Source organism: Ursus americanus, chromosome 6 (genome assembly GCF_024610735.1).
Source record: "Ursus americanus isolate L20-20 chromosome 6, mUrsAme1.1.p, whole genome shotgun sequence".
Taxonomy (NCBI): Eukaryota; Metazoa; Chordata; class Mammalia; order Carnivora; family Ursidae; genus Ursus; species Ursus americanus.
The window spans coordinates 29616367-29639375 of NC_142132.1; the positions used below are offsets into that span (position 1 = coordinate 29616367).

At 55.1% G+C, this 23009-nt stretch overlaps 1 protein-coding gene across 1 annotated transcript in view; it reads left to right on the top strand.

Annotated features, from left to right (window-relative positions):
• The window catches only part of CRTAC1 (cartilage acidic protein 1), a 135676-nt gene that overhangs the window by 86732 nt on the left and 25935 nt on the right, over positions 1-23009 (top strand). The window contains exons 4-5 of the mRNA XM_087862830.1: positions 9673-9809; positions 14803-14959. Of these exons, the coding sequence (XP_087718956.1) occupies positions 9673-9809; positions 14803-14959 (294 nt within the window). The remainder of the gene's footprint in view (positions 1-9672; positions 9810-14802; positions 14960-23009) is intronic.

The following is a 23009-nucleotide window of genomic DNA, read 5'->3' on the forward strand; positions in this document are numbered from 1 at the left end:
TACTGTGTGCCAGGCACTATTTGATGCCCCGTGAATGAAACAAAATTCCTGCCCTCCTGAAGTTTACACTGTATCCCCAGTGCAGCCTTGTATTTCTCTAAGTGCCTGACTCTCATGGACTCTAAGCTCCTTGAAGGCAAAGTCCTTCCACTGGTGCCCACAACCCAGGTAGACTCTGAGCGTCCTGAGAGCACAATCAAAACTTGATAAATAAGGGCGCCTGGGTGGCACAGCAGTTAAGCATCTGCCTTCGGCTCAGTGCGTGATCCCGGTGTTATGGGATCGAGCCCCACATCAGGCTCCTCCGCTATGAGCCTGCTTCTTCCTCTCCCACTCCCCCTGCTTGTGTTCCCTCTCTTGCTGGCTGTCTCTGTCTCTGTCGAATAAATAAATGAAATCTTTAAAAAAAATTTTTTTTAAATTTAAAAACAAAAAACAAAAAACTTGATAAATAAATCCAGGAAGAACAGACGAAGCATGAGCCATTAGGCCCGAGAGAAGTTTTGCCAACGAAGGGAAAATAAAGGGAGGCAGGCAACATGGAGGGCCCCCCAGAAGGTCCTGGGCTTCCTGGGTTTCTGGGCACAAGTGTTCATCTGGGAGAGGCTGGAGCTGGGCCCCTAAGTGCTGGGGTGAGGGTGACAGTGCCCACAAGCCTCTGTTCCAGACATGCACCTCCCGGTGACCTTCTGTGGGTTCGAGGGATGTCTGTGGGTTTGAGTTAATTTTTCACTTGAGTGATTCAATTGATTCTTCGACAGTGGGCAGGGGAAGTGGGACAGTGAAGCTGGGACATTTGTGCCATGTCAGCACTTCCTTGGGTCCAACTGGCATGACGCTCAGCCACTGCCACCCTGCCCGCCGTGGGGAACCTGACATCCCCTCCAGGAGCCCTGCCAGCCCACACCTGCCCGTGGCATGTGTCTGGGGTTTCCGCCAGCCTGTGTTGGGGCCTTGGAGGGACCTGTGGCAGGATGGCCCTGTCCTCTCCCTCGGCCAGCCTTTGGGATGTCAGCACTGGAGTCCCTGGGAGACGGCTGAGGCCCTGGCGTGCTGGCAGTTAGTTTGTACAAGCTGGAGATCTGCACCGTACTCACTGGGGGAGCTCTCTCAGCCTCAACGCCTTCGTCTGTAGAACATGACAAATCCTATCAACTCCATAAGCTCAACTCCCTCCAGCAGCTCCACAGACTATATCCAGAGTCTCTACCGTGGCCTGCAACATCCCTCCTTGATGTGAGCCCGGCTGCCTTTCTGATCTCGTGGCCTACACTCTTCCTCTTGCTCACTATGTTCCCACCTGAGGCCTGCACACTGGCCGTTCCCTCGGCCTGAAATGCCTTTCCCACCACTGTTCTCAGGGCTCACTCCTTCCCTTCATTCAGGCTCATCCTCGGATGGGGTCCTACCTGAAACCCTGAAAACCATAGCCCTATCTCTTTGTGGCCTTAATTTGCTTCCTCTTCGGACCACTCAGCACTATGTGAAAGTAGGTTATATATTTGTTTGTAGTCCATCTCTGCTCTTCTACTCAGCCCCGTATGGATAGAAACTTTGTCTTGTTTGCTGCTGTATCTCTAAGACTGCTTAATGTCACTTAATAAACATTTAATACATATATTTGAATGTACTGAGACACTGAATGAAAAGCACTTATAATGGTATCTAGGACTTAGTAAGTGCTCTCCAAGCAGTAGCTGTTATAATCCTGCAGCGTGAAGAAAGCCAGAGCCTTTAGAAGTGTCCTGGGTAGAGGCGCCAGGCCTCCCTCCCGATGCACGGGAGAGAGACTCTAGGAGCAGAAACAGAAAAGGACCATCATGCAAACAAGATACCACCCAGAAAAGGGTACCAGGAGGGCCTGGATCAAGGATTAAGAATTGGAAAATAGGTGGGAGGGAGGAAACAGAGGAAGATTAACCACAATCCCAAGAAGGCCTGGGCCAACGAAACCAGCTTATGGCTTAACTGACACGAAAACCTACAAGCCAGTGTGGCTCCGGCAACACATTACTTGGTGAAAACCAGGTGGGAGAGCATGTAGGACAAAGGGGGACAAGAGGCTGGTTCCAGCACCTCCCTCAACATCCAAGAACCCAGGACCTCCTGCAGCTGCCCCTCAGAGCCCATGCCCCTAGGGGTCCAGCGCTGGCCACCGCAGCCACCACGTTGTGTGGCCCGAGCTCTCCTGCCCACGCGACCCGGGGTCATGGTGGCATGGCTCAGCAGGACCTGCGAGCCCCACCACTTACGTGACGTTCGCTCACTCCTTCCTACAGAATAGTCACTGATAAGCCTCTCCCTTCGATCTACATGTACCCCCTCCTTCTCTACACAAACAGTAGCACACTCCACCCGCACTGCTGCTCCTTGCTTGTTTCATTAACAACCAATTTCGGACGTTACGTCACGGCAGCATGCGGACCGCTGGCTCGTTCCTCCGATGGCTGTGTAGTACTCCGTGGTGTTGATCTGCTGTTCCCCCAACTGCTCCTCTGTTAACGAACAGTGAGACGCCTTGCCATCTTCTGCTCCTACCAGCACTGCCAGCAAAGGAATCAGCTTGCCCAGCAGGCCGGTGTCCACAATTGCAGGTGTATCTGCAGGGGCGTCTGTAGAAGGGAACTGCTGGGTCAGAAGAACACACGTGCACGGATTTGATAGGCGTTGCCAAATGGCCCTTCACGCTGACAGTCCTTACGACATTCCCATCGGCTCTGATGCAAGTGTCTCCCAACACTCTCATCGACACACCGCGCCATCATTGTTTTTTAATATTTGCCGATCTGACAGGAAAAAATTGGAATCTAAGTGTAGTCTTAATTTGCATTTTTCTCAAAACGAGTGAGGCTGAGCACATTTTTATATATTCGAATCTCTTGTCTGATTGCTTTTGCCCGGTTTTTCTATTGATTATTGGCCTTTTTCTTATTGATTTGTAACACCTCTTTATAAATTAGGGAAATTAGCCCTCTGTCTGTAACGCATGTTGCAAATAGTTGCCCCTTCTTTGTCATTTGTGTTTTGTCTTTGCTCACCGTGGGTGTTGCAATGCAGAAAATTTTTATTTTTATGAACTCGGATTTATTACTCTTTTCTCTGATGGCCTTCTGGGCTCTGTGTCATCCTTAGGGCCATCGGCAGGGGCTTCTATACCCTGTCAGAGAGGAAGTGTCAGTCCTGTGCCAAAAAGAAAGGCAGCAGGGGGCAGGTTGCCCTTCTAGCTTCTGCCCACATGACGGATGAGCTGTCTGCTCTTGAGAGCACACCCCTGGTCCAGCAGCCCCCTCGCCCAGGCCAGGTCCAGCCACACCCAGACCCTCTGCATCTTGCTCCTCCAAGTGTGCTCTGTGGCCCAGCAGCATTGGCAACAGCTAGAAGCACTTCAAAATGCAGAATCTCAGGCCTGACTCCAAACCGACCAGACCAGAATCCGCACTTTTATGGAACGTCCTTGACTCCCTGTGTCTGCGGAAGCCCGAGCTACACGGTGCTGAGTCCCCACCTTCTCTCCTAGCTGGCTTCCAGGTCTTGCTCAGTCCCAGCCACGCTTTCCTGGGATGCGACGCTCCGATCTTCAGTTCCCCCAGCCTGACCGCATTTGGAGGACAAGCTCATGACCTGCTCAGACTCCCTCCCCCATCCCCACGGGGCCTCTTTCACTTGTGGGCCCATGAGAAACGAGGATGGACGAGGTTGTCAACGCAGCACCATAGACCATATGGGGCTCCAAAGGCCATTTTCTCAGTCCTCACACAGCACAAACTTCCTTAGGAGCCAGAGACTAGGCTGCCCTCCACCAGCCCCCACGCCGGCTCTTCAATACAGCGTGGGATGGGGGACACTTCGCAGTCAGACCACAGTTTAAAGCTCGGCTTGCCACTAGCTGTGCCAACTCAGGCAGGTGACCTAACCCTTCGAGCCCCGGTTTCTCTCTGTAAGATGCCAAACCTGTCTTCCTGACACATCTCTGGAGATGGCTCAATGAGCTAAGGTGAATGAAGCACCTCGCGGGGGTTGGTGAGGCTTCCCCCTTCCCCCTGCGATGGAAGGAGGAAGACTTGGGTCAGAAATTATATCAGGGTCAGGGGGAGTCTAGGTTCCTTCTTTATTAAAATGTCCTTTGCCTGAATCAGTTCTTTCTTCCCCTGGGGCCATCGCTGCTTTGCTGGCTTTCCGTTGACTAAGTCTTATAAAGCGTTTTAAACTCCGTATCAGTTTATACAGTTGCTTTCTGGGATGTGGCTCATTGAGGACCTGCCGGAGTCATGCCTTGTCATTCCCTGTATGATGGTGGTGGTGATGGTGGTCGTGATGATGGTGATGGTGGTGGTGATGATGATGATACTGTTTTTATTATTTATTGAACTTACCTTGTGCCAGATATTGTTCTAAATACTTCACATACATTATAGGATTTAATTCTCACAACAGCCTGATGAATAGGTAACCATCTCATGATCCCATTTTACAAATAAGAAAAGGACAAGTTTGTGACTTGCCCAAGGTCAACCTAGGCCAGGGATGTTGCTGGCTCCCTCCTTAACCCTGCTGTTTGGCAGTAATCTCTTTGCCTTATGAAGGAGTTTGGAGGCAGAGCCCTCTTCCCTGCCACACACACTTGCTCACTCTTCTCGTTGCCACCTGTATCAGACTGCAAGTTTGGTCATCTCCCCAAGGTGGTGGGGAAAGAGGCACCCAGGCCAATGATTCTTAGGAAGAGCCCTTTATGACCCAAACGGTGTGAAGCCAAGCTTCTGCTCCCACGCCCAGCGGGCTCAGTGTCCCTGCTTCCATCACTGTCCCACTCTGACCCATTATACCCTCTCAATCCCCCCTGACCTTCCGCACCAGCCTTCTCAATCCCATGCTTCCTCCCACTCCTACTGTCATCCCAGAAGGGACCCCCTTTTCTCCCTTGCTAGCCCATCCCTCACTCCACTGCCAGGTTGATCTTCTGGAGACACTGTCTTCCCCAGATCAGAAACCACCGAGGGCCCCTTCTGCCCTCAGTCCTGGAATTAGTGGGTCTGTCCTGCCCTGCATGTTCTTCCCCTCAAGCTCCACACAGTCTCCTCTCTGGGCAAACTATGTAGCCTCTGCCTCTCTTCTATGCCCCCTGCCTGCCCGGAGCACCACCCCACCCCCCACCTGCCCAGGCCACAGAGCATGGCACTCAGAAGGACGGGCTTTGAATCTGTCTCCACCACCTACCAGCTCTGTGACCCTGGGCGAGAGACCAACCTCTCTGCCCCCTCAATTTCTCCATCTGCAAAATGGGGCTGCATCACCTCTCAAGGTAGCTGTGGGGTTTAGGCGAGATGGTGGGTATAAAAGAGAAGCTTCATGCAGAGCCTGGCCACACTAAGTGCTCTATAAACAGGAGCCACTGTTGTTTCTCCGACCCTTCACGTCCACCTTCAGGTGCCTCCTCCATCACGAAGCCCTCCCTCATCACCGTAGCCTCTTCCCTCCCGACGTCATGGCCTCTCCAGGACGTATCACCTGTCATGCCCCTCAGGGCTCTGCTAGCTGTGGGGTCTTAGCCAGGTCCCTTGTCTCTTGTGCCTCGGGTCCTTCGGCTATAAATTGAACAGGCAAATAGTCCCCAGGTCGGGGGTTGTGGCGAGGGTTAAGGAATGAATGTGTGTGAAATGCCTGGCACACGGGAGAATATATGTGAAATGTTGCAGAAATGTTAAGTAGTGTTAGTTTCACTGAGGTCGCATGGCATCTCCTCTACCTGTCCCTCCTGTTGTTGAACGGACCGTAAGCGCCCTGAGTCAGCGACCAAGACTCCCCCTTCCCGGTGCCCCCTGCTGTACCTGGCACCTGCAGGGCATGGTGGACCCCTGAGCCTCACCTCCTGGGCCTTGCCACCTGGCCGCCTGGCAGCAACTGGCAGTTCTGCTGGCCTCTGAGACCTTCAAGTCTACATTAATGCCAAGATGCCCAAGTCAGGATGGGAATGGGAGTCCCCAGACACGCCTCTCATAGGGCCTGTGGCCCTGAGGGCCCCCTGCCCTGCCCATGAACCCCCTTCTGTTTCTCCCAGGCCTCTGTCCTCTTGGAGTCTGCCCCAGGGGGCTCAGCAGAGCGCCTCTCTCCTGCAACAAATAGCCTCTCTTCTTCCTGGGCAGCTGCCCCGGCGACTCGGTGTGGGACCCCAGGGCAGAATGCAGCTACAAGGAGCCAGGAGGCAGGATTACATGCCGACACGGGCCGGGGGCCAGTGCTGGGTGGTGACCGCCAGGACCATCGACCCACACTGCCCGCTGTTTATCTGTCTTCCTGACACACCTAATTACCCAGGTTGCAGCTGCCAGAGCGTTTGCTCTTCCTAAATCACGGGCTCCCGCCTCTCCTCGCCCGGGCCTCCGGGCCTCCGCCTGCAGAGGGGCTGCCATTGATTTCGCCGTTCCCATTTACGATCTACAAGGCTCTGCATCACTACTGCACGTTCTACCTTTATTAGTTTATTCTTCTGGGCGTCCCTGGTCAGCTTGGAAGCCAGGAGGTGGAACAGGGGGAGAGGCTAACAGCACATGGCGCCCTGACCCCTCTGGCCACAAAGCCCAGGGCCTGGCCCGACAGCAGCACCCTAACACGGCAATTGGCTAAGAACGGTGCTAGTTCCGCAGGGGGCTAATAGGTGAGCTGCAGAGCGAGCTTCCATGGCCAGCTGTGTTTGGGACAGGCTGGATTAAATAAGATTAAGCAAGTATTTTATTGCAGGACTTGTCAAAGTTTTGATAAACTGATGTCCATTGAGAATCTCCAAGGGGGGGTGGAAGGTGTGGTCTTTCCCGAACTCAGATGATCACGAAATCTTTCCTCCAGACAGCTCACAGAGACCAGGGTTCCATAAAGCACGTGCTGGGAAATGTTTTTCTTGGGGAAGCAGGAGGAGTTGGAGGTGATGAGGCAAACAGGGGGACTGAGTCACCCTGGGCCCATGCACTCCTCTCATCTCGCTGAGGCGGGAACTCCTCGGCGTGAGAAATTTCTCCTGCTGAACGCGGAGGTGCCCGTCGAGCTCGGCGGGGCCCCAGCTCTGGGCAGCTGCTTTCTCACCCTGGCCCGCGCGGTGCTAGAAGTTAGCCTCAGTATTTCAGGGGGGCTAGACTAGCTGGAGGTACCATCTAAAGGGGCCCTGGTCTGACAGAGGAGGGCAAGGGTTGCTTGCTGTTGGCGGAGGCTGGAGACCCAGACGCCTGCAGGGCCATCTTCAGAGGTCCCCCAAGCATTAGGAAGTGACGACAAGGCTGCCACTGCCTTGGGAACAGCCGTGAGCATGGCCGTCCAGGCCCACAGTCCCTTCTCTGCAGTCCTCAAATCCCAAACACTCTGAAAGCCTCAGGTGCTTTTTTTTTAAGTTTGTGGGAAAATTAATTGATAGCAAAACCTGTCCTGAGCTGACGCGAGCTACTTATAGGCTTTATTTATCCCACTTAGTGTGAATATTCATATATTTTACTGCAGAAATATTAATGTGTTTAATTACAGGGTGCTGCCCCATCCCTCCTGAGGGTGTTATGTAATAAACGGTGTGTGCACTATGTTACCTTCCTAAAATGTGAAAGAACAAAATCTAAATTTCTAAATACGTCTAGCCCCCAGGGATCGTGATGCGGTGCTGCAGACCTGGGTGGTGCGGGGCCACGTGGGCAATTCCGACCCTGGGCCGGGGCTTCAGTGCTCTTTATCCTGTAATTCCCACAGCCCCATGTGAGGGAGGAGGCATAGTTGGTACGCTGATGCCCAGATGAGGAAACCGAGGCTGGAGAAGATAAAGAGCCAGCAAGGCCCCGAGCTAACGGGAGCCGGCACCTGTGCTTCCGTCCAGACCCGGCTCGTCGGTTGCCCCAGTGGGCTTCCCTCTCAGGCCACAGCAGCTCCGTGCCACCCCACCTGCCGCTCCTCAGCCCAAGCCTCCATGCACAAACCCCAGATCTGCGTCCTGCTCTGCTCTGAAGGGCCTCTCCCTACCCCGGACAGGCCTCTGCAATCTCGGGGAGGGGCAGGCCGGGCAGGACGGCTCTGCCCCACTGCCGGCTGCCTGGTGTCTGGCGAGCATCTCTGAGGCCAACTCCAGACCCCACAGACCACACAGCAGCCCCCGTGGGTCCCTGTGATCTTAGCAGGTTTCCATAGGAGGCCACGGAGAGAGCAAAACCTTTTGTCCCCTCCTGGGCAGAGCCACCCGAGGGATCCTTTATAACTGCCCTCTCCGAACACACACACTCCCACTCCCACAGTCCTGATTCTCAGCCCTCCATTCCCCACACTGCCTCTCACCAGATGCCTGCAGTGCGGAGCTGAGGCCCCTAAAGGACCTTCAAGAGTGCCCCATCTGTAACGCGGGAACGAGCACTTCTGTCTTATACCCACCACCCCGAGGGGGTGCGGTGCTGGGCCTGTCCTGCACGTCATCTCACACATTCCTTCCATAAACTGGATGCAGTTATTACTGCCGTCCCACTTGCAAGGGGGAAAACTGAAGCTCAGAGATGCCAAGCAACTTGCCCAAAGTCAGCAACTAGCCCCTAGAAGTAGAATCTGGGTAGAACAGACACCGGGACTGGGGCTTGTTTACTCTCAAGCCCAAGGTCTTAACCACTGCCCCATGCCGCTCCCTTCACCCTAAGTCATGGCCTCTGCCCTGGGCCAGCCAGAGAGTCAAGTGCAGGGGTCTGTCCCCGGGGCCACTTGCCCCGCAGCTCACCTTCCCAGCTTCCTACAGCTGTTCCTCTGCTGTGTCTCCTATGCCATCCTCGAGAGTGGAACCCAAGCCCTCCTAAAACACAAATGCTCTGGGGGTCCCAGCAACAAGAAATAAACTAGCGGTGATGGCGGAGTGGAGAGCTCTGTGTAAGTGGTCTTAGAAGGGTTTGGCCCTTCTAACTCTGGCCACCAGAAGTTCTTGAACTTCCCCAAAATAAAGCTTAGCCGTGAACGCGCTCCGGGAGGCTGCAGAGCCCCCTACGGTTACATGGGGTGTGTTGCGTGGTGCCCATGCGCGCCACCCCCGGAGCTGGCGGTCCTCAGTCTCCATCCGGTTCTGAAAGGAGTGGAGACCCCTGCTCTCAAGGGCCTCCCTGGGCTGTTCACCCCCTTCACCCCACCTGGGTGCTGACCCTACTGCCATCGGGTTCCCCTGGGGGTGGGCGACAGGTCCATCAGAGCTCCACTTCCAGCCCCTTCCTGGATCTGGACTTACAGCCCCACCCACCAACCAGGATCATTTCTTCTGAGACCTGAATGAGGCCCTGTGCTCCAGCAGAGAATACAGGAAGCAGGCCCTGGAGAAAGAGAGGTTCTGGGTTGAGTTTGCTGAAATATTAGCAACCCCAGATCTCCTGCATGTCGTAGGAGCACGGTGCCGAATCCAGCTGTTGAGGGTCACCTCAGACACACGGCAATAGTAACATTTCTTCTGTGGCTCCTGAGGCTGCACTGGCCATTTTCATAAGCCAGGCTCTTCCCTCAACTGAAAATACCTGAGCGCCCGCAGACGGACAGAGCCTCACCTCTTGAGTGAGGGCTGTGGGGAGCGCTCCCCTTGCCGCAGGTGACCCATCCACCTGTGGCCCCGACCACCTGTGACAGGTGCCCGAAACATACCTGCACACTGGCCCATCATCCACCAGCCTCCCTTCCTCTTCTCCCCAGGGGTGGCGACGTATACGGACAAGTTGTTCAAGTTCCGCAACAACCGGTGGGAAGACATCCTCAGTGATGAGGTCAACGTGGCCCGCGGTGTGGCCAGCCTCTTTGCCGGGCGCTCCGTGGCCTGTGTGGACAGGACGGTGAGTTCAGGGGTGCATGCAGGGGAGAAGAGGGGGGTACGGCAGCGATGTGAGAGCCCAGAGGGGAGCCAACAGGCAGGCATGTCCCGACAGAGTGTGGCTGTCCAGGGCAGAGCCCAAAGCCGCACCATCGCGGCAGCTCCCACAGTGCCTTGCATGTAGTAGGGGCTAAATACTAACAAGGCTCGCGAGGTGAGTTTCAGTTCTCCCTTGAGGCTCTCACAGCAACAAGCGAGGAAACTGGTCAGGGCTGTCATCACCCTGTCCTTTGGGCAGAGGAGGGCACCAAGGCCCAGCTTGGGGCAGTGACTTGCCCGAGGACCCAAAATAGATTGGCGGTGTGACTAGGACATGAATCAGACTCTTCTAGCTCTAAACCTTGTGCTCATTCATTTATTCAACCAATATTTATTAAGGGCTTACTATGTGCCAGGCATCGAGCCATAGGGCTCTTCCTGAAAATACCTGTGGAACGATGAAGGCATGACAAAGAGGTTCGTGAGTGGGTGAGTGGAGGGTGACCTGAGTGTGCAAGTACTCGACTTCAGCAGGAGCTCTGTCAGGGCGTTCGTGCCTGCTAGCGCCCCCTACCACAGGTGCCAACCCAAAGCAGGTAGGGAGGAAAGGCCAAGGGGGAGGGGCAGGAGCAGCTGCAGCCCCCTGCCCTGTGGGGTGGCCCCAGCCCTGGCTTGTGCCCCCGGAGCCCCAGCCAGAGCCAGAGGCTTGCCGTGGAGGTGATTTATCCCTCCTGTCACCTGCTCCCCTGCTGCCCCTTCCTTGGCTTTAGAGACAGTCATCAGTAAATCAGGGACCCAGCTGCTGCCTACCTTCCATTCCGGGGGCAGGGGCAAGGGGCCCGGCTCATTTCAGGATTGAGAAGTCACTGAGGGGATTGGGGATTCAGCGTGAATCTTCACAGCAGGGGCCTCTAGGCCTTGGGAGAAGGCAGGTGCCAGGTATAAATATTTATTTCTTAACAAGCTGGTGCTGGGAAAAGAAGCCAAGCTGGGCTGTGAAGCCACATTTAGCCCTGACCTGAATCTTTGCCACCTGGACTCCTGCCTGGTGGGAGGGAAGGAGGTGGCAGTGGCTCTGTGAGCGGCCCCAAAGAGTGAGAAGGGTCTGGGGGTGCCAGGCCTGGCCACTGCTGGGAGCCTCTTCCCAGGATCCTGCTTCCTGCCTCCCTCCTGCTGAACCAAGGTTTCCCACACTGGGCCAAGGTGGGAATCATCTCTGAGCTGGTGGCGGGGCCTGAAGGTTAATCACAAAGAGATGCACTCTTTGTCCCAACAAGGTCATCTGCACGCCCACGCGTTTAACCACAGGACAAAGGCACTGTGCGAAATGCAAAAAAAAAAAAAAAGCTTTGGCACGCGGCACCATAGGCAGGCACTTAGCAGCTTGCTCAGCCCCAGCCTCAGGGAACTAGAAAAAAACCCTGCAGTCGGGCTGCCACCAGGAGCAGGGCTGCTTTCTGTGTCCAGCTGCCACTGGTACCCCAGCAATCCCTGGGGCCTGAGAACTGTGGAGGGGAAGAGTAGGGCAAGGTCACGGCCACTCTGGAAACTGAGAGATATGGTGTAGGAAACACAAAAGCAATCTTAACGATAATGACAGCTAACCGTAATGAACTAGCAACATGCCAAGCCCCGGGCTCAGCGGTTTATATGCATTGTCTTACTGAGTCTTCACAACAGGCTTAGGAGGTACGTGCTGTCATTATCCCCATTTTACAGATATGGAAACTAAGACTTCCAGCAATTAAGCAACTTGACCTTGGTCACATAGTTAAATGGCAGGCAAAGCCAGGAATTCAGCCCTACCTGCTTGAGAACGAATCAGACACCTTTCTAGCCCACGGCTACCCTACCCCTGGGTGAACTGGCATCAGCCACAAATTTCTAACCGCAGGTTTATTACAGCATTCACCCTACTCCTTCCTCAGCCCCACAGCCCCCACCTGGCGCCTTTTAGTCAACCTGCTCCCAAAGTGCAGTCTCCAGACCAGCAACACCAGCATTGTCAGAAATGCAGATTCTCAGGCCCAACCCCCAATCCACCCTCCAGACCTACTGAGTCTGAACCCACGGGGTGGGGGAGGGGGCAGAAATCTGGGTTTGAACTAGCCCTGCAGGTGACCCTGGCGAGGCCCCAGTTTGAGAGCTGTCTCACAGGTAAAGGTCTCAACCCTACCACGTGCCCTTCCCATCCTCTCCCCAGCGGCCCTCACCCCTCGCGGCCCCTAACCTGGCGCCCTTCCTGCCCTTTGTCTGCAGCCGCCTCATCACTCACCAACCTTTCTGGATCCGGCTCAAAGCCGATCTCTTACAAGAAGCGCTCCCTGATCGATAATGATTATGCCTCATGTTTATATAGCATTTTTATCTTTCGGAGACCTTTCACATGTGTTGTCTCATTTCATCTTCTCAACAACCCTGCCAGGAAGCGGGGCGAATATGATTCCCCTTTAACACAGGAGGAGATGCAACCGAAGGGGGTGAGGAACTGCCCAAGGACAAAGCCACGTGGGGGCAGAGCCCGGCCGGGCCAGGCTAATGTCCCTAGACCGGTGGCTCCAGGAGTGGTTCCTGGCACCACAGCGTCAGCTTTGCCTGCGAATTTGTTCGAGATGCAAACTCGGGCCCCACTCCAGGGCTCCCAAATCAGAAACTCCGGGGAGGAGACCCAGCATCTAGGGTTAAGCAAGCGCTCCGGGTGATTCTGATGTAGGCTGAGGGGTGAGCCCACTGCCCTGGGGAGCCTCTTCCCGGGCTCAGCTCTGCAACCACCTCACTGCCCCAGAGTGACTGTAGTCAAGGCCACGTGGCAAATTTCTGCAGTCCTCTGCAACTGAAACACATCTATGTTTGTCAACTTGTATCATCCCCACACAATGAAGAAAGGAACTAGGTATAATGGAATTTTACAAACATCCTGATTTCCAGCAGAGTGCCTTTCAGTTCATTGGGGCTTAATTGCCCATTTGTTGCGGGGATTGCTAACAGCTGGTGGGGTCAGGCATGGGGCACAGGGGTGGCGCACTTGCCCCTTTGCCCCCATTCATTCAGTTTTCATCCGATCATTCCACACACACATGCCGAGCTCCTGCGACGGGCGGGCGCCTCCCAGAGTTCTCCCCTAGTCACGAAGCTGTGCTGTAAAGCCTTGCATCTCGAACTTGGGTTTTGCACGGGGATCACATGGGGGTCTTGTGAAAATGCAGACTCTGATTGAGCAGGTCTGGCAGAGGGGACGGGTCACTGAGTCTGTATTTCCAACCTGCTCCCAGATGACACCAATGCTGCTGGGCCAGGGAGCACCTAGTCTCCCAGGTGGCAGGAGGGAGCCTCAAATACCCAAAACAGAAGGGGGCGTCGACGTCTTTAGGGAGTATCTTTGCCTCCTCCTTCTCCAGCTCCAGCCCCCGCCACGCCCTGCCTTGCGTTTTCTATTCCCGCAACACTGAACGAACTGCTTGTGGTTTCCCTACATACGTCATTCTCTGTATCATCTCTGCCTGGAAGGTTCTTTCCTCTGCACTTCACCTGGCTCAGACTCCTCTTAGAAAGCCTTTTCTGAACTCCCCCTGGTTCAGTGCTCCTTCCTCGGGGAGCCCCTTTCTGTACACCAGGAAATGCTGTAAATATTCTCTCTCTCTTTTTAAAAAAAATCTTTAATTCCAGTATAGTTAACATTTTTTAAAATTTTACTTCCAGGATAGTTACGTATTCTCTTAATCATATAGAATTGTGTCATTGTTGCCATGTCGGCTTCCCCATCAGGAGACCGTGAGCTGCTCCGTTGGCCTCACCCATCAGTCAGTCAGACCCAAGTAGCTCTTCATCAGCTTCCCCCCCGAAGAAAACGTTCCCAGAGAAGGGATAAAGCCAGCGATTGGTAGGTGGGATGGGGTTCGGCTTATGGAGCCGCTGGGGAAGAAATAGAAGCCAGCCGAGCGGGCCGAGGGCCGGGAAGAGAGGGTTGCCTGGAACTCAGCTCTTCCTCTCGGGTTGTTCTGCGTTTCTCACTTGCCTTTAAACGAGCCTGTGAGCAAATGGAGGACAAAGACGTTGTCTTCGGGACATTTATAGCAGAGTGCGTTGCAGGTAGTTGGAGCTCAAGAAATAATCTACTTTCTGATTAATTGGAGGGAAATGATGAGAAGGATATGAGGAAAGCTGGAAAACTGTTCGAACGCAGAAAACAGGTGGCTCTCTTGAGGGAAAGGAAGCATCCATTGAAAGAAGTGACACGGTTCTAATAAGAAAAGAACCGTTCGTCAGCGGGGTTTCGGACTAGAGCAGACAACGACGATAGCACCGTGGAGCTGGTGCCCAGGGCTTCTCCTGGATGCAAAGGAAAAAAATATTTGAGACAGTGTTACAAAGGCAGAAGCAATACACGATTTCTTTCTGGTAATGTGGGAAAACAGAGGGAATGGAAGGAGGACCCCTGCATATCCGAGCCTCCTGTGCCACCAAAATAGTGGAATGAGGGAATCCAGGGTGGGAGGCGGGGAGGGAGATGACTCCGGAATTTGCTTGTCATCTTGGCTGGAGTGAGCTTGAATGGGAGAGAGAGAGAGAAGAATGGGAATTGGTAGATCAATCAATCAGCAAATATTTATTGAGCAGCTACCCTGGCTGGCAGCTGGAGAGAGCTCAGCTGGAGAGAGGCACATTAGAAAATTGTCTATAAAAAGGTGGTTGTGGGGGAGAGGGAGGGATGTGTTCTTCTGGAACAGGATAGAAGGAAAAGCAGGGCTGCTTTGTTGTAGGACTCCGGGGGGCGGGTGTTGTGCAGCCTGCAGCCTCGGGGGAAAGCGCTGCTGGAGCTGGGCCGCGCAAGGCCCTGCACACCAGACCCGGGGAGAGGAAGCAGACCCACGCAAGACCTATGGTCCTGCGAGAGGAGGGGGAGAGCCTGTCCGGGAAAGAGCCCATGGCGAGCGCACAGGGGCCTGCTCACCCACCCTCCTTCCCTTCCTCCTCAGGGCTCTGGACGCTACTCTATCTACATCGCCAATTACGCCTACGGTAACGTGGGCCCTGATGCCCTCATTGAAATGGACCCCGAGGCCAGCGACCTCTCCCAGGGCATCCTGGCGCTCAGAGATGTGGCTGCTGAGGCCGGGGTCAGCAAATACACAGGTAGGCAGAGTGGCGCTAGGGGGCCGGCTGGGGTGCTGTGAGTGGGAAGGGCGCGAGGCCTGGGGCTGGGGGCTGGTCCCTGCAAAGCTGAGTCTGGTTCATCAGAGTCCACAGGAGAGGGTGGGCTTGTGTCCCTGGGGAGGGGAGGATGAAGGCTTTATTCTATCCCGCCGCCCACACGCGGCTCGTCCAGCACTGCCTCTCCAAGGCTTGGGGAGATACCTGGCAGGCGTGGGCTTTGGGGGACCCCCTGGGGGACGTGGGACGTAGGATGAGAACACTGTAACTTCATCCTCTCCCTGGAGCCTCTTGCCCCGTTCCCTGCTGTAACCCAGATGATGGGCGAACAGGATCTGTAGGAGAAAACTGACAAATCACAACGGTAGAGACTTAAAGCATTCTTTATTGCCAAACAGCAGATGAAATTATTTACTTATACATAAGCGGCCAGGAATTGAGTGCTAAATCCCTAAGCTTCAGCTGGGTCCCGTCTCGGATAACGGAGCTCAAAGAATTGTGTTCTTGTTCCAAAACCTCTCCAGCCCTTTTTTTGAAGCCATGCTCCCCCCACACCTCTCTGGATGGGGGACCTATTGTCAGAGTCTCTGACAGGGAGATCTTTCTAGGGAAGGCTGTTTTTCTAATTCTAGCACGGCTGCTGACTAAACTCTGATAATCTGCCAATAGAGTGCTGATGGCAGAGCAATCCAGTTCCTGTTTTGGATGCCAAAAATCAGGAAGCCAGAGCTGTGCACAACAACGTCTCATGTAAACTTCGGCCTCCCTCACCCTGATCCTGTCATTTGGACAGAGAGAGCCTCTTGCTGGTTGACCTTCCCGATATATCCATCCCAGCTTGCACTGCAGACTTCCAAACGGGCAGCCCACCCGAATCCAAATCCTGGGGCTGGAAGGATGTTTGGTGTGGGGTCATTTGGGCCATGCCCCTGCCTCCGTACACCTGGGGGGTAGCACATTCTCAAAGCCCTACCTAGAAAGGGTTGTCACAGCCTCTCCTGAGTTTATGGTGCCTTTCTCTAGCCAACTTTCCACCTCGGTGAAACGGGGAGATTGATGTCGACCTGTCTGACAAAGTTTGTGGGAACAAATGGCTAGACAGTAGAACAGTTCGCACGGCTCCAGCCCCATCAAAGTGCTCGAGAGCTCCGCACGTGACCATGCAGCCTTTCTGGCTGAGTGTCAGTAATAAACCGCGCTTTCCTGGGAAAAGGAGTAAACATGCAGGAGCTGCAGCCTAGATTTGTACAGTCAATTTTTCCGAATCATTCCCAGTTCTGTGCATTGGGCTGGCTTGGCAATTAAGTGCCTTGATCTGCAGGAGAAGGAGAGTGGGCTGGGGAGATGAAGCACTTGAAAATGATGAGCGGGAGGGAGGCAAGGTCTGGGAGAGAGGCTTCTACACAGAATAAAAGGATTCGGGAGGTTGCGGCTGGGTTTGAGCATGAAGGGGACATTGTTCACGCTGGCTGGGCTGGCAGAAGGGCTGGTGGGAACCAAGGAGGGGGCAGGAGGGGACCAAGAGGAGACAGCTGAGGAGGACGGATGGGGCTGGAAGCAGTAGCCAACTGTGCCAAGCTGTGCTGGAAGGACCGGGCAGCTCCAGGAAGGGACAGCAGTTTCCGTGGAGCGTGCGGGCCTGCCGGGGCAGCTGGTGTGCCCAGAGGACACGTTAGAGCAGCTCTGCAGACTTCCAAACGCCATTTGGCTGACAAGAACCTATTTGGCCCACCAAGTTACTATTGTGTCTGCCCGCCTTCCCCAGCCCACCCTTTCCTGGCCCGCCAAGCCCCTCAACTCTACCCTGCAGCCCCTGTTGTCACTTCATTAATGACACATGGACATCTGGCTGGAAAACTAGCCTAAAGCACCCCCCTGAGCCCCAGGGACAGACCCCAAATGTAAGGGCCTCCAGTGGAGCCCGGCCTGATTGCTGAGTCTCTGGCATCTGGCCAGTGCTCAGCTCCAGGCTGGTGCCCTGGGGCCTGGAGTAGGGGAGGGAAGCAGGCAGTGATGAACAGGGCCCTGAGCAGCCCTGGGGGGAAGCCAGCCATGGCCAGATGTGCAGTCAGGGAGCCGCGGGTCCCCAGAGCCCAGCCACACAACACCCAGCTGCTGGACAGATCTCGGAGTACAAACCGAGGTCCAGAGAGGAGAAGGGACTTGCCCAAGGTCACACAGAAGGTTTGTAGAGAAACTAGCATCCAGAGCCCCACTCCGAAGCTTAAAGGGCCGCAACCTGCTGACCTTTCTGATGACCTCCAGCTGGAGCATCCCAGCTCCTGCGGGCAAAACCGGCGGGCCGGGGAAGGAGGATGGCCCTGCACCCACCGGGATGCGGCCCCAGGGACTGGCACTCAGGGGCTTGATTTTGACCCCCCAGTTCTGTGGCTCAAGCAGCTGCTTGGCCTAGGCTGTGCCGGGCAGCAGGGGGAGGCCGGGCAAGCGGTCGGCAGGCCGGCCAATGGCGCTGTCCGCATGGCCCTGGCCGCTCTCCCGCGGGGGAGGGGAGGCCTTCTCTCCAGACTCGACTGAGTCGGCGGCCGCCGCTCCGCTAGGTCACAGTGCCATCTAGCGGCCAGCGCGCCCACTCTCGGGGGACTCGAGGGACTCGAGGGCTGCAGGCGGACGGAGGGACTGGCGCTGAGCTGAGGGGAAGGAAGCCCACTCCCCCATGGTTCCTGGTTCAAGGACAGTCCCAAGCCCCGACTTTCCCAGATGCCTGCAGCCCCTCAGAGCCTGGACAGTGCAGGCAATCCTGAGAATTAGTTGTCTCTGTGGCAGAAGGCCTGGCATGGAACCCAAGGAGAGGGAAGGTAAGGACCAAGAGGTCTGAGCTGGCCTCTGCAGCCCTGAGTGACATTGGGCACCTCCCCCAGCCTCTCCGAGCGCCTCGAACTAGCCGTGTGAACCGCTGTCTGCAGAGCCGCGGAGAGGACAGGATGTGGTGCCGAAGTGCTGGGGCAGATCCTGCCTCAGCCGTGGGTCCCGTCCAGGCAGCGATTAGCGATTTATTAACTTCTGTGGGCCTCAGTTTTCTTGCCTGCAGTGGGGGCATGAGAAGGAGAGGAGGCATAGGACATGCCTGACACAGGTCTGGCTCAGGGGCAGGACCCTCCGAGTGCAGCAGACAGCGACACCCTGTTCATCCCAGGTGCCCGGGGGGAAGCCAGGATCATCTGCAGGGCATCTCCTGGGTGCTGAGTGCAGAGAGCGCTGTGCTGGGCATGAGAGGCAGCTCAGAGCAAGCCCACCCAGCCCTGCCCTGGAGGTGGTCTCCATGGGTCCCCCTGCGTGCCCTCCAGCCCTGGGTATAGTCACAGGCCCCTTCATGCCCCTCTCCACTGGAATCCATTGCTCTTCCCTCTTCACCCTGCCTCCCCACCCCTGCCAGCCTCTAGCCCCTCCCCAGGAGCTCTGCATTTCAGCCTCACCTTTTGAGGGAGCATCTGTCTGGGCTGCAAGGTGGTGATTAAAGAATCCTTACAAGAAATTTAGAAAGAAAATGAAGGTGGATTTATGATATGGGGTGGGGATTTTTGCTGTTGGCTGGGAGCAGTATAGAACAAAGCGGAGGGGCAGATCTGATTTATAGGAAGTCATTATTGGAGGAGAAGGAGATGCCTAAAGCCCAGCTGAGGCCTTCTGGCGGCTCCCCATCAGCCCACTCCAGAGAGGTGGCCGTGGGCAGCGGAGTGGGGGCCCCGGAGCCTCCCAGGCTGGCAGGCAGGCGGACACTGCCTTGCAGCAGGAGCACAGAGGATGTGACAGGCAGAGCTAGAGTGACAGGCTCTCGACCGGGGCCCAAGACCCTTGGGGAGTGCAGCCGCAGGCCTGCCAGGGGTATCCCGTGCCCCCGGGAATGTGCGGTGTCAATGCATTGGATGATTGACAAGAAGGGACATCATTTTTCTTTCAACGCAAACACAAATACTCATAATAGAAATGCAATCCTGCTGCAGTTTCTTCCGCTAAAATAAGAGATTGTAAAGAAAGGTCAAGCCCGCGGCTGGCCACTCCGGGCCTTACCAGGAGTCCAGCTCCCTCCTCTGCCAAGAGGGAGGTTGTGTAGAAATGTTTGAGAGCGTGCTGTGGGCTAGCACAGGCTCTGGGGTCACTCAGATGTGGGTTTGAGCTGCGATCTGTGGCCTGCTGGCTGTTATCGCACCTCCTTGAGCCTCGATTTCCTCACCTGGAAAACGGTGCAGTGGGATGAGACGCAGATAACACCCAGGACACGGGACTGGAGAACAGGTGGCCAGAGGAGCCAATCCTGCCCTCTTTCCTGAGACTCTTCAGGCCCCTGCCGTTCTCCCACCCACTGCCCCCTCAGCGTCCTACAGGGAGGGGCTGCAAGGATTGAGGGAGGAGTAGAATGTCCGTGTCTAATACCCTCCACCCCATGCACTTGGAACCCTACCAGCTACCTGGACGGCTCACAGAGGGCTCGTGGGTAGCAGCACCAGCACAGTATTATTCTAGGTTTGAATGTTCGGGAAATTTAGGATGAAAGACCCTGTTACCATCCTGCCCTGACCCTCCCTCTCCCTTCAACACACACACATACACACACACACACACACACACACACACACACACACACACACACTGCCCATTCCTCCATCCCTATGTTTTCCAGCATCTTTGCTACTCTTCTCCAGTTTCTTGGATGCTCTTGGCAGCCTGCAGATCTTGGCACCCACAAGAATTGTATTTCTATTGAGGATTCAGTAGATTAATCCCACTGGTCCAGATTCTTGGGCCAGCAGGCCCCACAAAGACTCCACTCATGTGGACTGCCGATGGGTCTGGGAATCTACTCCCAGCCACGCTTCTCCCGAGTTTCAGCCTGGAGGATGCTCTGGAAGAGTGGGAAGGAGCCTTGGTGATCTCATGCCCCTCTCCAGTTTATGGGGAGGGAGACCAGGGCCTGAAGAGCACACAGCTCAAGTTCCTGCAGCCGGAGCAGAGTCAGAGGCCAAGCAAGGACCCAGAGGCTTTTCCTTAGCATGGCAAATACCCTGCCTCCTTGTGCCTGGGTCCTCTGGCCCCCAGCAGCACGCCCCCTCCCTTATTCCATACAGCCCCACTTTCCCATCATCACCCCACCACCTCTGACTCCCAGATGTGATCTGGCCTGTCAGCGGACCACCCCAGTACCGCCTAGATGCAACCTGAGAAACGGATTGCCTATACCCAAACTGGACTTGAGTCTGCATCGCCAAGTACAGGGGTTCAGAGGTTTAGGGGTGCAGTTCTTAAGGCTAAATGAGGCTACCGCATGGGGCTCAGGACCACTGGGCAGATAATCCGAGGGGGTGTCGGAAGGTGTCATGGGGGAAGAGGGGCAGTGGGGAGGCATTTTCCCCTGTCCCTCCACCTCTCCCACCCAGCCTGATGGGCAGAGTGAGAAGCCTTCAGGAGGCGTTGGGCAGGGAGCAGCCTTTGCACCCACCAGCAGAACAAGGAGGCCTTAGGAGCCTGAGTGTGCTGGGGAAATAAGGGGATTTTATTCACGCAGCAGCTGGGAAATTGTCCCAGCTAATGCCTGTGTGGCACCTGACATTTCCCAAAGTACGCGCGGAAAACCAGCTCACTTACTGTTTATGACAGCCCTGAGAAGAAGCTGTTGTTACTCTCAGTCTCACGTTAAAGTGAGAAAACAGATGCCCAGAAAGGTTCAGTGATGGGCCCAAGGTCACACGCACACTTTCTGACCCCGTCTTCTTTCCCCTCACCAGAGCCGCCCCTCCAGCCCCAGCTGGGGAGCCGCTTGTCCCCAAGAGGATGAGCCCGCCTCAAATGCAGAAGGAGTAATGGATGTAAAGTAGAATTTTACTCCCTATTGGGGCGCCATCCTCCAAGGCAAAAACAAAGTTGCTCCGAACTGCCGCTTGGGTGGCCCGGAAGGCTAAACCTCGGCAGGGAGAAGATTCGGGGGAGGGGAGAATGTCGGGTAGAAGGTACTGAACCGGGAGCCTCCGTCGGGGACCCACGCACGGTGCGTGGAGCTTATTGAAGAAGATTTACATGACCCACCTGGGAGTAGAGTTCCCGCCACAGCACAGCAAGGGCTGCAGACCCCCGGCCGCCCCTGCCTCAGACTTGAGCTGGGCTCTCCATACTGAGGCTGCTGGGGCGGGTGCCCAGGAGGCTGGCTCCCCGACTGTCGACTCACCTGCTCCCCAACTGTGCAGCGAACTTGCCAAGAAGGAGTTGTGGGTAACATCTCTGTTATGGTCCAGTTGCCATGGCAATAAATTGTCACTAATTAGTAGTGTGGTTACCATGGCAATTTTCTAATAATTACAGGTTACAAATGGTACAAGGCTTCAACCCAACCCAATTAGTTAATTAGAAAGATTTAGAAATTTGTCCAAGAGGGAAATAACCTGCTTTGTAGAAAATGAAGAGAATGTGTCACAGCTTGAGAGCCAGAGGCAGAGAGGAAATTGGAGGACACTAGAGTGGGGAGGAAGGATGGAGTTGCATGGTGGCAAGTCCCAGAGCCCCGCCTGGAGTTTCCGGGGGCCCGGGCAAGGCGCAGGGTTTCTCACTGAAGCCTGTGCCTGGGCAGGAATCTGGCAGGGTAGGGGCAGGAAACAGCTGCCAGCAGCCACGCTGGGGCTCCTCTCTGAACGGGGAGAAGTGGTGCCCAGGTTACCGCCCAGCAGCCCTCCGCTGGCCTTAGGAAAGGCCTCTGAGAGCCTCCCCGCCCCACACTCTGGCTCTCCTAATGAAAAGCGCACGCCACCCCCTCGGTGATGCCCCCAGGAGCCCTGTGGATTTAGTGACTCCATGTTCCGGAGGCTCCGGCTGTCCTGGAGAGCTAATTAGATTACCTGGGAGGAATATGGGAGGCACAGGGCCCAGAATGTGCTAATTTGGAGCTCAACCACAAGAGCAAGGAGAGTGGCAATGCCATTGGACCCATCCCCTCCTCTTGGCCCCCAACACCCCGCCTGGTGGGCAGGCCACATTGCACAAGTGAGAGAGGCCCCGTGATTTCCTCCAGGAACCTCTCTGAGACGACAGGAGGAGTCCGGAGACCAACAAAACCTTCATCCCACATTAGCACACTTCATGGGAACCTCTTCCCCATCCAGAGCCAGGCAGGCAGGTGCTTGGGGAGGGCCTGGCCCAACGTCACTCCGGTCTGCCAGAGCTCTCGTTTATTTAACAAATAACAATGAGCTCTTCTGAGTTCTCTGGTGACTCTCCTTACTGTACTGAAGAGCGTGTTAGAGCCATATCTTTCAAACTTTACTGTGTACATAGCCCCCCGGGGGTCCTGCTAGAATGCGGTCCTGACTGGTGGGGGGTGGGGCGAACCTGAGATTCTGTATTTCTAGCAAGGCGACACCCTTGCAGCGGGCCTGACTCTGAGTAACGAGGTGGTAGGGTCCACAAAGCCCTTCACGTGTCTCGCCTCGCGTGATCCTTGTAAAAATCCTAAAATAGAAAATGCAGGTCACACTACACCCATTTTACAGATGAGGAAACTGAGGCTCAAGCTTAAATTACCCAAGGTCACGCTGCTTGTAAACCGCCATGCTGGGACTAGAATCCACGTCCCAGTCCTGGCAGGGCTGTCTTCTGCCCAGTATTTCCAGTGATTGGGGCAGTGGCTTCCAGGGCTTGATGTGAAACCCGGGAGTGGGTGCTGTTTGTTTAAGATGTCTTAATATTGGACTCGTTGACACGGGAAGCTCAAATTTGATCTTGGAGACATCAGACCCTAATGTAGACTGGCTTGATTCCTTTCTTTTTTAAAAAAGTATGCAGTTATCGGATTTTTTCCTTTCCAACTACAGAAGCAATTCTGTTGCAACAAGCCAAACAACACAAAGATGTTCCCAAAAAAGGCCAACTCCTGCCTCTCCTTCCCTCCCCAGATCCCACCCCATCTGGTAGCCCGGGTTGACAACGCAGGGCATGGCCTTTCCCACTTTCCCCCAAACTCTAGAACAAGCTTGCACAAACACCTCCAGAAGTATCATGTATTTTCCTTTTTTTTTTTAAATGAAACTAA